The sequence below is a fragment of the Lagopus leucura genome, unplaced genomic scaffold, assembly GCF_019238085.1.
Source record: "Lagopus leucura isolate 7727_CA_CO unplaced genomic scaffold, USGS_WTPT01 Super-Scaffold_73, whole genome shotgun sequence".
NCBI classification, from domain to species: domain Eukaryota; kingdom Metazoa; phylum Chordata; class Aves; order Galliformes; family Phasianidae; genus Lagopus; species Lagopus leucura.
In genome coordinates, this window is record NW_024962252.1 from 49,801,474 (window position 1) to 49,815,630 (window position 14,157).

The 14,157-nt window shown below is 35.5% G+C and overlaps 1 protein-coding gene across 7 annotated transcripts in view; it reads right to left on the reverse strand.

The window, feature by feature from the left end:
* Positions 1-283: 283 nt before the first annotated feature.
* REPS1 (RALBP1 associated Eps domain containing 1) overlaps positions 284-14,157 on the reverse strand; it is a 62,428-nt gene continuing 48,554 nt past the window's right edge. For 5 of the 7 annotated variants that reach the window (XM_042886917.1, XM_042886924.1, XM_042886933.1 and 2 more), the window contains 10 exons: positions 11,585-11,672; positions 10,664-10,765; positions 9,503-9,575; positions 7,124-7,242; positions 6,366-6,430; positions 4,904-5,089; positions 3,995-4,090; positions 3,285-3,433; positions 2,685-2,790; positions 284-1,594 (listed from right to left, as the gene is read on the reverse strand). In XM_042886917.1, coding sequence (XP_042742851.1) covers positions 1,526-1,594; positions 2,685-2,790; positions 3,285-3,433; positions 3,995-4,090; positions 4,904-5,089; positions 6,366-6,430; positions 7,124-7,242; positions 9,503-9,575; positions 10,664-10,765; positions 11,585-11,672 — 1,053 coding nt within the window. In that variant the 3' untranslated portion in view covers positions 284-1,525. Of the gene's footprint in view, positions 1,595-2,684; positions 2,791-3,284; positions 3,434-3,994; positions 4,091-4,903; positions 5,090-6,365; positions 6,431-7,123; positions 7,243-9,502; positions 9,576-10,663; positions 10,766-11,584; positions 11,673-14,157 lie in introns of those variants that run through there. The other 2 variants (XM_042886902.1, XM_042886942.1) reach the window with 2 other exon arrangements.

Consider the following 14,157-nt stretch of genomic DNA (forward strand, 5'->3'; position numbering starts at 1 on the left):
GAAGTATACAATTCTTTGACCCAAGTCAGTACCAGCATTTACTTCTTAAAAGTCACAGCTACATTTAATTTGCTGATGAGAGGATACAAAAGGAATATAGCCACAGATTACCAAGAGAAGTCAACTGTTTCTGACCAACAGCTGGAGATACACGGGGAAAGAAAATGGTCAAGAGATTATGCAATTATCTTGTCACACATGCCACAAAACTACAAAAAGTCCCTGCAAAGCCCCACCCCATTTGAATGAGTTCCAATTCCCACGTAAAGATGAATCAACAAAATTAAAATATTGTGCTGTTTTATTGGTGTAAAAATCACACAATTGCTAGTTCTGATTCTGCAGAGATACATCCATGCAGTTAAACATCTATGATCCCACAGCCAGAAGAAGCCATTAAATAGAACATCTGCTGTTAGTCAGCAATTAATGCAAATTTACATATGAGATCAAAAGGTGTGTATCATACAATATACAACAAATCCTAATACAGTACATCAACCTGAATAGCAGGATACACTCAGAGAACTCAGTTAATAGTGAAGCCTGTCTATATGCCAGAGAAATAAGGCCGGTATCCCAGAATTCCTAAGAAGCAAACCGTTCTTTAAAAAAAAAAAAAAAAGTTTTTTTGGCTGGGAATTGACACATTACTTGACAATACATTTTGTTATAGTGAAGACTGGTGGATGTGATCTGTTATTAAAAGGTAATGTGTGAAACATGCAATTACAGGTGGTGCTTAGGAAATGTGCAATTATTATGTCAGGGATTTACACCCACCTCCTTCACAAAAAGGTCTGAAAAGGGTTTGTTTGAGAGACCACCAATTGTACCATAAGTCTTCACATGCATGCAGCTGAATCAGGGTCATGAATGGATAAAATGTGAACACCTGGCAAACCGTGTTTAGGTACTCTGTAATGTATACAACAGAAATATGAAACCAAATCCAGTTGATACTGAGAACAGCCTGCAAGAACTCTGACAACCTGTTTAAACTGGCTTATTGCAAAGAGGCAGGCTTTCTAGAATTGTGAACATCTTTCAAATTGTGGAAGGCAGTTTGGGAGGTAATATTGGCTGATGACAGATTTTTTTCTCTTTTCTGGCACACTAAAATAAATGCCACAGCAAAGGAAGAATTTGTGTGTTGTTTCAAGTCAACTGATCAGCGATCCTCCTCTGCAAGATGTTTCAACAGGAAAGAAAAGAAACCACTATGAAGTTCCAGTTGGAAATTTTGGCGACAAACTCTGCAAACTCAAGTCCAACAAAGGTCACGGATGTCCACAGAAAACGATGTGAGAGGCAGTGTCACATTGAAGGAAAAAGGTTTTTCTTTTTTTTTTTTCCTGTACTGAAATTAAAATACTTAAATACAAAAGTGGACAAATTGACAAAACAGAACTACAACATTTAATGTAGAATAGAGTGCACCGAGCTAGACGCATGGATTTTTAAATAGGCTTTGAAACCAATACCCCTTTCAAAGTTAGTAAATTCACAGTTAACGGCAGTAGGCTTAGAGGTGAGAGAAAGGTCGAAGTTGTTCCAGTTGGACTTCCAGGGAGATTCTCTCTTCAAGAACATCCTGCAAAAGAAATATTTTCTACCAACTGTCCACAGAGAATTGATGTTAAAAATTTCCTCACGTGATCAAAACTGGTAAACATCAGCTCCAATTTTGAGAACTAATATCAAGTCTTCTGTATAATCTGGAGAACTGTTCCCCAAAATCTGAATAGAACTGTTAGCACTAGCTAGTTAGTACTCTTAACTGAAAAAAAAAAAACAACAGTGTTTTCCTCAGAAGTGAAGCCAATCAATACCTCTTCATTCTTTTCAAATCACCCCAAACCAAATTTGAAACCAGTTGCAAATTTAACTATGATGTTTTCAAAGAGAGTATCTTATGTTCAGATGGGTAAACTCTCATTTCAAATAAAGGATTTGAAACCAACAATTTTATTTTTTTTTCGAGTTTTTCTTCTTATGTGACATGCACTCTTTAACGAACAGTAACAAACAGCCATGCCCAACTGTTTTTTAAATCAGCCTATCTTCCAGTTGAGACAATACCTCTTCAGATCGCATTTGTTTTTAAGAACTTTTTAATGACTTTGGCTCTTAGTTTTAGATATCATAAGGTAAAGAAGATGGTACAAGATGTTAAGAAAAATGGTGCCTACATTTCCAGTAAGATAATTGCTAACCCGGAGATATAGATGGCTATAACAATTCTTATTGAGCTACATGTTTTGTATCCTATATACATATGTGTACGCATTTAAAAATATTTATAATTGAAGATTTTAAGGTTTGAATTTTGCTTCACAAGCAGCAGGTTATTTCAGCTGCTCCTCTCAGCACTGCTTTCAAAGTACCTGAAATTGACATCAGCTCTGTGAATTAATGATAACTTAATTTTTCTGCATTTTTATTTTTAAAGTAGGTGAAAGCAAACAAACGCATTAAAAATGTGTTCAGTAGTAGTGTAAGCATCCCCTACAATTTCACAAAGCCTGTCACAATACCTATGAAAACAACTAAATATTTTAAACTGCTGACCTCTATGTATATCTCTATACATCACTGATCTGCAGAAACGTATGTTATTCTATTATCAGCTATTATTCTCAGGGTTTGTTCTTTTTCTTTTTAAACAAAGTTAACGACATTACCTTTAGTTGCTGCTGTAGTTCACTGTTCAATCTGGCCAAAACAGTGTTGGTTTCCTTGTTGCGTCTGATTGATGCCTGAATTGCCTTCTTGTCCTTTCCTATCGATCTGCAAAAATAATACAAGTATTTTAATGTCATTTCATTACTTAATTGAACATCTCATTTACAGTCCCTCTCATTCAAATGAACAGAAACCTTTCAGAATGTTTAACTGTTAATTTTCTCTCTTTTGCCTGGCTTGATTAATCTTCCCTTGTCTGTGCAGAAGACTTATACTTAGTTTCAATGAAACAATGAGAAGCACATTTCAAATTCTTAGAACTGATCCTCTGCAAACCCAACATACAGTCCAGCATTCATTTACCTCAAAGTGACACCTGTGCAAGTTAAAAGTTCACACTCCAAAATTCAAGATCTCTACAGGGTCTACAAGTAGCTGCTTCAGGATTGTCTCATTTAAAAATAAAAATCTTTAAATTATTAACTGATTCTAATTCAAACACATTGAAGTTGTTTGCAATTCCTAGAATACAAAGCGTGTATTGCTGTTTAAAAGTAAACTCCCCAATAACAGATGTATTTATACACTTCTTGGGTTACCTAGGAATAGATGGCTGTGAAGCAAGAACAGCAGCTATGACACCTGTTTTCTGTGTATGTTCCTCAGCTTCAGGTCTCAGTTCATCTTCTGATTTTAATCTTCTGCGAATAGGCTTTGGTGGTGGAGCAAGTGGGGTAGTGCCTTTACCCTAAAGGGGAAAAAAACCCAGCTTATTTATTTTCAGAAACTGCTTCTTTTACTTGGATTACATCATGTGTTACATACTCCTAGAATCAGTTATCTAGCTAAATTAAATTACAACCCACCACATATTTTTTGAGGAACACCTAGCTGTATCTTCATATTGCACAGATTAAACAAAGTTCTGAAGCTGACCGATGTAAACACACATCTGAGTGAACCCTTCTCCTCCCCTCCAATAACTGCATCTAAGTCATAAAAAGTTACCGTCACAAAGCTCTGCTCTAAAAGTTTTGCTCCTTTTCAAACACACTCATGAATACTTCTAAGTACCTTAATACTTCAGATATTTTAAGTATCTTAAATATTTTAGTATATGTGCTTACAGTAATGCTAATCAGAAACCTTATGACAAGAATTTACCAAATGTTTGCCTATTTCCAGCACATATTGAACCTAAGGAAACAGGGTTTGAGTGGGGGTGCATGAAGTTGGCACAGCAAATCAAGAGCCATGCAATTTCACATAAATGAGAACTGTGCTCTCTTTCCACCTGTACGTTGCATACCGCGCTAGAGGGGACATTAGCAGGTACTTTCTCTTCAACTCTTCCGTCTGCTTTGGCAACTCTAAGAGAACTTGCAGAATCAGAGGGCTTTTCAACCTAAAGAAATATAAACTACACTTAGAAAATTACTGCTTAACAAATATTTGATTCAGCAAGTTGGAAAACGTTGAATCAAAATGCAGAATTATGATGCATTTCTGATATAAGGATACAGTCAACATTTAAAATTCAAGTTCAAATCTTTTTTAGAGGCACTGACTGGAATACAATACAATACAGGCTTTGGAGCAGAACTATCTTGATCGTGTCAGTCTGGACTGGAAGCAGCTTACAGAAAAGGCACATAGTAAAAAGCTGAGTTTTATGGACATCCTCTGTCATAAGGAAGGAAATGCAGCTCTATAAACATCTGAATCTATTTAGAAATATGTTAAAGCTCTATTCATCTCTGCTATCTGTTCGGTAGCTCTGAACAAAACCAAATTACTTGGGTTTTAGCAGATATTTAACACCTGCCAACCACCTCATTTACTGGGGTGACTATTTTTAAAACTTACCATTTGGTAACCCATTTGGGAAGCAAAGAATGAGACCATTTTTATGAGAACATAATTTTTGCCTGTGTTAATCTTAAATGCACAAACACAATTCTGTTTGTTTCCATCTATTTCCATCTAAGTAGAAAATCTTCTTGAGGTACAATCAAGAACTGAGAGGAAAATAAAGTTTTCTGCCTAAGTGCCAGGTAGCTACTGAAGAAGCACAGCAATGCATAATATAACTGCTTTCTACCAGTGGATTGGAGTAACATAAAATCCCCACTTGTTCAAAAACCAGAAGGTGGTTTCAACAAAATCATGTAACTGTTGGTAGTACTAAACAGTTGTCAACATCTTCATTTTCACTCACCTGCAAGGCTTCTGAGTGTGTTTCAATTTCATCATCTTCCTCCTTGTTTACACCTGATGCAGCAAATGCCTCAAACTGACTGAAGTCTGCAAAATTTGGCTGTTCTGGTATTTGTTGAGGTGAGGTACTGGTATGAGATATTAGGCCATCAGCATCTACTGGGCGATGCACATGAGGACCTGCACCCTGCAATAAAGGGAAAAAGAATATTTAGCAACAACGCTTTTAGCAGTTATCTGATGCAAAGCCTCTCAATAAACAACAGTTTGTGACACTGCATTAAAGATTGCTTTCTTAGCAGACTTAGTTATTAGTAAAACTAAATGCATCCCTAAGACAGCTCACTCTCTGTGGTTATAAAAATAGTAAAATAGTCAACAAAAAAGGGAGCCCTGTCAGATGTTCTGTCATCTAGTGGATGAGACTAAAGATGCATGCAGAGTAGGACTAGTAAGACTCACTGGGCAGTACACATGCTTCTGCTGTACCACAGTGCAGCCTGGCTGAACACTGTTTTAATTTAGTTCCTCAGGGAAATTTGATTGTGAGAACACACTCCATGGAACATATCTGTCATTGCTGACTGACTTCAACACGTTTAGTGAAAACAGAAAGCCAACTAAAGGGACACATAACAAACAATCTAAGTGAGGAGAATGCACCATCAACTCAGACATTACTATGTATCAGAGAAAACATGCAAGAGAGCACCCTTAAATATTTTCACTGTATAACCAGTTTCAAGGACAAGAGAAATCCGGGAGAAACACTAGGCTTTATTTCTGATTTTGTGTTCTAAATGACTCAGAAATAACTGCTGAGGGACTCAGATTCTAACAAGTAGCTGCTGCTGAAAAACAACTGAAAAGCAATTCCACCTGTTCCATGCAAGATCTGCAAGACAGTTGAATGATTACTTTGGTTGAGACAAAGAAAAAAAATTTTGTAGGATTTGTTTTCCACTAAATCAGTTAATTGAAGTGACTCAGAGTGAAACTAAAAAGTCACCACATTCTTGAAAGGGAAGTAGAAGTATCATGCCTTTTGAGAGTAAACATTCTGCATAAAACCAAAACCTGTGCCAGAGACACGAATCTAAAGACAAGCATTTATTGTGAAACACTTTAAAAGATCTCTGTGTTGTGGTTTTACAGGGACAGGTAAGTGAACACAAAAATGTAACATCCCTCCTTTTTTTTTTTTTTTTTTACAAATAAGAGCTCCAAAAGCATTCAATTCCTCCTCAATCTCAAATTTAATTCCTTTGCATGGTTCCACCAGAAGCAATTCATAAAAGGCCAGCAGTTGCCTATAATTTCACCTTTGAAATCATTCACACTCCTCTCATTTCAAACAAACAAACAAACAAAGATGTTTGAGAAGTTCAAACACAGAAGTAAGATAGATGGATCAGCCTAATGCACTAAGTTAGAGTATGGTTTTACTGAAGGGATACCATCACCTGTGAAGGCTGTGGTCTTGGAGGCACTGCAGGAGGATAGGCAACAACTCCAGCCTGTTGCTGTCCTGTAAGAGGCATCACATTTAGGTAAGGTTGTTACTTCTCACATTACGTCAGTATCTTGTGTTTTGACATTTCAAAGATGAAGAAATTCAACTTTGCATAAATATAAGCCTGTCATTTGGAAACACCGCTGCAACTTAATCTTTCAAATTTTCAAATAGATAAAACAAGGAATCAGAACATTAGTCTTGTCCTTGTCCTCCTGTTCTGTGTATGCACAGTCATCCTGATCTCAGTTTTCTTCTTTTATTCCCGTTACACACTGTCAACATTTCCTATTTGTGATCTTGAGCTGAAAAGTACTGCAAATCATTAAGCAATATTATCAAAAGTGATCTTTAATCATTTCCTCAAGACATTTAACACCCAACTTTTTAATACATTCAATGCAAAAAGAACTCTTCTTAAAAACTTACTGGCAGATACAATCCACTGCATACAGATGCACTACCAAAATGTATTTCCTGACTTTGTTTTCCACATTCATCCAGAGAGATGACTAACTTCACATTTAGTCTTAAGTTACCAGTTTTAGCAAAATAGTGTACAAATTTCAACACAAACTGTAAGAGTGACAACATTTTCAACTTCTTCTTCAGAAGCAGTGTTTTAAAACCACATTCTAATCTCTCTTCAGAAGGAAAAAAAAAAGTCTGCTTCAGAAATAAAGTATACTGGGAACACAAAGTATCTACCTGGGGTAACTGAAAAGGATCTGTTCATATCTAAAGATGATGACCGAGAGTGAGAAGGGTGAGGTCTTGGCGGGGGTGGTGGTGGTGCTGTGTTATCTGGAGATGTTCCTGAATGCGATCTGCAAAACATACAAAGCTCTGTAATGATTTTAGGTAGCTACAACAGAACTAAAATTCAAGATTTCTTTTAAGTATTTAATTAAAAAGACTTGACACAGAAGAGAGTCTGATGATTGCCATTGATTCTGAAGAATGCAAAATCAATTTTAAACTTCTGATAACCTTTGATTTCACATTTGTTTTTGCATTTCTATTTACCTAAATCTCATTTTTCCAAATTATTCTCATAGTACTGCTAGCAGTTCATATTTGGGCAACCAATAATTTCTGATACACACGAAAAATGACAGCTCAGAAATACAGAATCTCAGATATGGTAAATTCCATCCAGGTGGCAGTCGTTATGATTTGCGAAGCACGTTAAGATGCAGTCAACATCATTTGACTATTAAGTTCAGTCTCACTGAAAAATAGTGTTTCTGTTGGATCTGCCTGCAGATCTATCAAAGTTAAGCAGTATAACAGTGTATGAGGGAGATATCCCAATTTCCTCCATGAGATCTTCCAAATCTATTTACTAGGTAGCAGCTTCAGGAATTGCAACTTGTTCTTAGATAGGATCACCATCTAGCGGATATCTGTTGCAAGTTCATCAAACAATCAGAAGATCGCGAGGATGAAGTAGTGTGCTACTCAACTGGAACTTCAGTGGGACAACGGGGTTTACTGTATGCAGTATTTTTCTGCAGCCTCCATTTAAAAACAGCTTGAAGAAACTTCCTAACTACTGCATTCTGAGCAAGACAGATTTACTGGATCACTGGTCTGACACAGCTACTACTTTCCTTAACTCATACATGAGTTAATCCTCTGCAGGATGGACTTCTGCAACATTCTTCTGCAAATGAAATAAAGCCAGGAGAGATAACAGGTACTCTAAGTTTCATAAAACACCTAAAATCCCTGAATGGGTTAAGTCCAGAAAGAAAAACAAATTATCAGAATAAAAAAAATTTGCTTTTAAAACATGCTCTCCAGGAAGATACTTTTGTAATATTATGTATCCCTCCAGACAATGAAATACAAACCTAAACCACCTCCTAGCACTATCTTTCCAGCTAACCTGATAGTAAGTGCAGTAGTAGGATAAAAAAAAGGGGAAAAAGTTGTTTAGATACTCCTGGCATAGCCTTTTCAGTTATTGCTTTTTGAGAACACATTATGTTCTCTGTACTTATAGTAGTATTAAGGACAATGGAATATTTATAAACAAAGCTGCAACTGGTAGAAAAGGTATAAATGGAAGGAAGGAAGAGTGACTGAGATAACAATTTTCCTGGGTGGATGTTGCCAAATTTGGCAGAGCTAACTAGTAGCTACCTGTGACAGAAAACAGTGGCTCATCAGAACGCTTCACTCACCTACACAGGCCAGTAAGAGAACTCACCCCAAAATCGAGTAATTCAGAAAACAAGCAAGAAATCATCATCTTAATAATGCCAAAAATGTACACAGAAGCAGGACAGAGAATCACTGTTGCCATTAGGTAACAATGGGGTAATGAAGTTTTCAAGCTGCTGTACTGAAAGCTAACTGTAAATCTTTCTTCGCTATTGAAGTCACGAGAATTATTTTTGTTTTGAAACTTACCTCCAAACTGACTGTAAGATGGTTAATGGTGTAGCTGGTTTTTAATCCTATTCAGGCACAGATTTAATGGGGACAATTAGCACCAGCTGGTACAGCACATTCTCTTTTGTCATATGATGCAGTTGTTGGTTATACATTTGTACAGCTTTACCCAGTCCCCTAATTTATGTTGGGCCTCTGGCTGTCTTTCATTACATGGAAGCTTATTATTAAAAGAGATTGAGTTATTGTCATGATTTTTTTTTTTTTTTTTTTTTTTTAATACACAGTAAATAATCAGAAGGTCCTTGTCCATTAACTGCTAATGGATATTTTAAATACCAAAAATTGGTCTCCAGCAATGTTATGATCACCTACATTTATTTTCCCTCCCTTGTTCTTAGGGAGGTAGCCTTTTTGAATTTATCTGAGTGAACACAGAGTTTCATTTCATTGGCAAATCCCATGCAACTCTGTAAACTTCACTGTTTTTTCTTAAGTTTCATTTTACACATTAACAGGAACAGCATACATTCTAGTATGTGAAAACACAGCCTGCCTCTAGATTTCTCACTGGTCAAGTCAGACCTGGCCACCATTTTTTAAGTGTGCTGTCAAGCAACCAGAAGAGCTTAACACAGGCTTCTTTAAACACGTTTTATTTACTTATTTAGTTGTTACTCTACTGACCGTTGCCGCGTTACAGCACTTCCAATTTGCTCTGGATCTGAAGTATAGGAGTCTGAACTGCTGTAACCATCTGCTGGTAAAAGAAAGTACAGTTTAATATTTGTTCTGCACCATCAATATCATCTAACAGACACAGATAATATATTGTATTCTAAATATGGAAAGTTAATTTTCATGAGAAACTTAAGAAAAAGTATCTGCAAATATTCAAACAACCATACAACTGACTACCATGAGATGACATTTAAGTTTCCAGGGACCACTTGAGAAAATTAAACTTAATGCAGAAGTTGGCAGATGTGGTGTATGAAATAATCTCAAACATCTTTAGTAATGGAGCCATGCAGGCTGTTATGCCACCTAGCGGAACAAGCACAATCACTCTTCTAAGAAGAAAAGATGACGACCTTCCGGACCAAGAAGTTTTACAGCAGCTTAGTATGAAATTACTGGTTTTCTGCTGACAGCAGAATGTGGTTTTCTGAACTACTTTCAAAGCTGTTTGGAGAGTAAAAAATGTTAATGGCTATATAACGTAGAGGATGTTCATTCAGAAAAAGTAATCTTCAGATGCTGCTTAGTCTAATTCATGAATCTGACCATAACCTCAAATCTAAGAGAACCCTTTTGGAGTGTTTCCAGTTACTTGACAGTCAGGTACAGTTCCTATTAGCAATGATATTGAAAACCATGCAATATTATTTTTCACCTCAGGACTGTGGTTTTTGCTATTAGCACAAATGAGTCTCCAGTTTTGTTGGTATTTCATTATGAAGGGAGGTAATACAATATACATCACCCCCTTCCATTCTAACTTCAGTATTCCACAATCTGGTTTATGTCATTTAATGCAGTTTAAGACAAAATTAACCTGCCCTTAATCACATGCTGAAGCAGTACATCGCTTTCAGGTTAATGCAATCTGGAAAAACAGTAATCATTTTTGCTGCTTTTAGTTTCACTTGGGTAAGAACAGTTTTGACACTGTGCGTGCCTGCTTCTTAATTACCACTTTCAATATAACTTTGTATTAGAAGTGTTTCTATTTTTAGGACAAGTTTCTCTCATTTGCTTCTGCATTATTAAGTTTTCATTCACTGATGAAAAAAATCTACATTTTGCTTAACGTTAAAATGAGATCAGAAGGTATTTGATACTTACTAACTGTATTTCCAGATGTGTATTTTACAGATGAACTCATTTTGTTTTCTTCTGGGAGATCAGGTGGTTTCACAAGTAGTGGGCTTGTAGGGTTAGTATGATCTGAACAGAAAAATTAGTTTAAATAAACAAGTGTTCTCAAACTAGCCTTTACTTCTGACATTAAGATGTTGCAATTGCTTTCTATGTGTCCTTATCTGAAACGCTATTCTAAAGACTAAAATCATTGCACTTTAAAATTCATACATCAAGTGGTAACTTTGAAGTTTTACATTTTAACTGTGCACATTTTTCAGTGTTGACAGTTGTGAATCTTCACCAATTAATAAGGCTAAAGAAACGTTAAAAGAAATGTATTGTGAATCATTTCTTACTCCTCACATACTGAAAGCTGCATGTAACACAGAAATACAAAGAAGCTTTGGAATATTAGGCCAAATCTATAATTGAGACTCCACTGTTCAAGTAAAATTATCAAAGAACTGAGTTTATTCTTGACTAGAGGATAAAGTAGGCCTATGAATACTTTAAAATGCATCAGCCTTCAAGACAATAAGCAATATTTATGACTAAGGGGTAATAAGATGTTTCTCCAAAGCTCTATTTCCTGCTAAATGCAGGATGTGCTAAACCCATGTTCTCTATTTTCACAGCTATCTCCAGAATTTAATAAAGAAATCCAAATGCAATCTATACCATGGTGCTCCAAAACTACTCCAAGCAATAATCTTTTGTAAATCACTAATTTAAACTCTGCCTTTATCCGGACAATATTCTAATTCCTACCTCGAGAGCCTCATCAACTGTTATGCTGCTTACAATTTCATCTATTTTCAATAACAAGAAAACAAAGTCAGGATTATTTAAGGAAGCAAGTTAAGTTTACAAAACTTTCTTGATTAACAAGGGAAAATGTCCTACCACTTCCAGTTCTTTTAAGCTCCATTTCCTGCATGTGGATTTTGCTTGGAGTCATCCTTATAGGAACTGGGTGCACAATTGCAGTATCCTGTGGAAGAGATGGATTAAGTTGTGCTAACGTAGTTTTAAATTGTTCTATTAAGAGTTTCTAACAACATGTGAAATGACATTTCTAAGGAAAAAAAATCAAAATCTAATTTTACGCAGTTCCAGGGTATTTAACATACCTATGAAACCAAAGCTGTATGAGCTGAAGTTCCTCTAACCACATATAAAGTATAACAGCGTTCAATTTAAAGAGGGAATTCTAAACTTTCTGCAAGGTAACTGTGACTATTTCACTCAAATTTTGACAACTTTCCACCATTTTTGAAATACTAGCTAATATCTGCTATTCCAAGTGCACCTGCAAAAAATTCTTTTCAAAATTCCTATCAATTTATGATGCCTCAGAAAATTGCAGACTTTAAACTAGTATGACAGATTTGCAACAAAATAGGGACTTTGTACTAAATGAAGACCAACAGTTTCAAGAGTCTTTAAAATAGTAAAATCTTTGAAGTTTTAGTATAAGCAATGCTATGGAAGGGATCTTTTGATAGATTTGACTCTACAACTTCTGCATTTTCTTCGCAGTTCAAAAAAGTGACTGGAAAGAACATCAAGTTTCAAAACTGCTCTAGTATGAGAATCTGATTTTGACAACTCAAGTTGTCAAAATTTCACCAAGAACAGTTATGTTTACATGATTAATTCTAGAGCTGTTTAAATTGACTTGCACTACTTGTTGCAAATATAAACTTTTACAAACACGTTTTAGATACAGCTCAAACACTTAACCCAAATGGTTAGGCCTCTATGCTCAACCTCATAGGGTAATCATTAACCTTCAACCATAACACAAAGAGTGTAACGCTTAACTCTAACATGAGTTGGTAACCTTAACCACAATACAAATGTGTAACCCATAACCCTTAACCCTAACAAAAAAGAGTAAGGTTTAACCCCAAACCAAAAGCGTAATCCGCAACCCTTAATGCTAACACAAAAAGGTTACCAATAACCCTAACCCAAAATTTAAACTGCTTGAAATTTAAAGCTCCTTAAATCTAACCCCAAATTGTAACTCTTAACCCTTAATGCTAGCCCAAAATGCTAACCCTTACCCCGAACCCAAACAGGTAAACCTTATTCCTCTGTAGTGGTATTATTCATAAGTCATTCCTGCTGTAGTTCAGTTCTTTACTCTAATGTGTGGCTTCTATAAAATAATTTGTTTCAAACAAAATAACTTCTATAGAAGTATTAATAAGATCAATAATCTAACTTTGTACAAAGCAACTTAACACGTTATCAACTTTCCCGTAGAGAAATCACCTTCGCATACCAGGAGATGAAAGTCTATGAATTTACTCTTTAGTCTGTTACAAAATACTCAAGAAAGCTAATTAGCTAATTCTCCCCTTTGGGAAAGCAAAAGTATCACTGTTGAGATTTAAAGTAAGCAGTCTGAATACTGCCAGTGAAAACTTGCTCTCAGTTATTCTGATTTCAGAAAAAAAAAAAAAAAAAAAGTTACCAAACATGAAAGATGCTCACCACTCTTTACACAGATCTTATCAAGTCCAAGCATCACAAGTAAAAAAAGAAATCATTTTCCAATATAAATTTATTGGAATTTCTATTTATACACGTAGGCACACACGAGCTTCATGAGTTTTCTACACAATATATTTCTACTTTCAATATTAACTGCATGTTGGAAAATTTCAAACTTCAGATTTCTGCCCTTGAATAATTATGTGCAGGAATAAGCTATCATCTTACTGGAGAAACAAGGCAGTGGTAGCTCTATACTGTTAACTAATTATATTCAATAAGAAAACTATAAACTGATTTCCATCATGTTTACTTAATTACAACTTCAAAAATATAGTACATTTAAGACTATATCTTTGAGATGAAAAGAGGCTGGTAAATAAGATTCCGCTTTGTTCAAAGTGCTCGGTGCACTAGAGATAGTGCAGGCTGAATTCTAGCTTCAGCATCTAGAAATGCTATTTCCACATTAATAGCAGTGATTTCTCAAAATAGAGATCTGATATATTTGCATATAGTTACTAATTATATATGTATTTGATATTTTCAGATGGGACCTCTTTAAGATTAAAAGCATTTTAAAGTCTATTATGCACATCTGTTATGTAATGAAGTTTAAAACAGCAGTAACAGCAATAATTTTTGTAAGAAAAGCGGGAGGAAAAGCAACTGCTAAATAATTTTAATGCATTTCAGAACCATTTCAATGTTACATGCAAAACAGCGTAGGAGATCTTTGGCTTCAAAGCTTGACAAGATCCATCACCATTCAAAGCATTTCTCATTAAGAAAGTCATTACAAAAGCATAGGTTCAGCCAGAAAGCAAATAAATAATGTAACTAAATAAAAAAAAAAAAACTAAAAAAATATAATAACTAAATTGGTGAAAACACTGGAGTTTGATACATTACATCCATGAAAGTCTGACAGTTTTTCCAGTTAAGTAGAGTGTTGCCGACACCTATGGTTATGT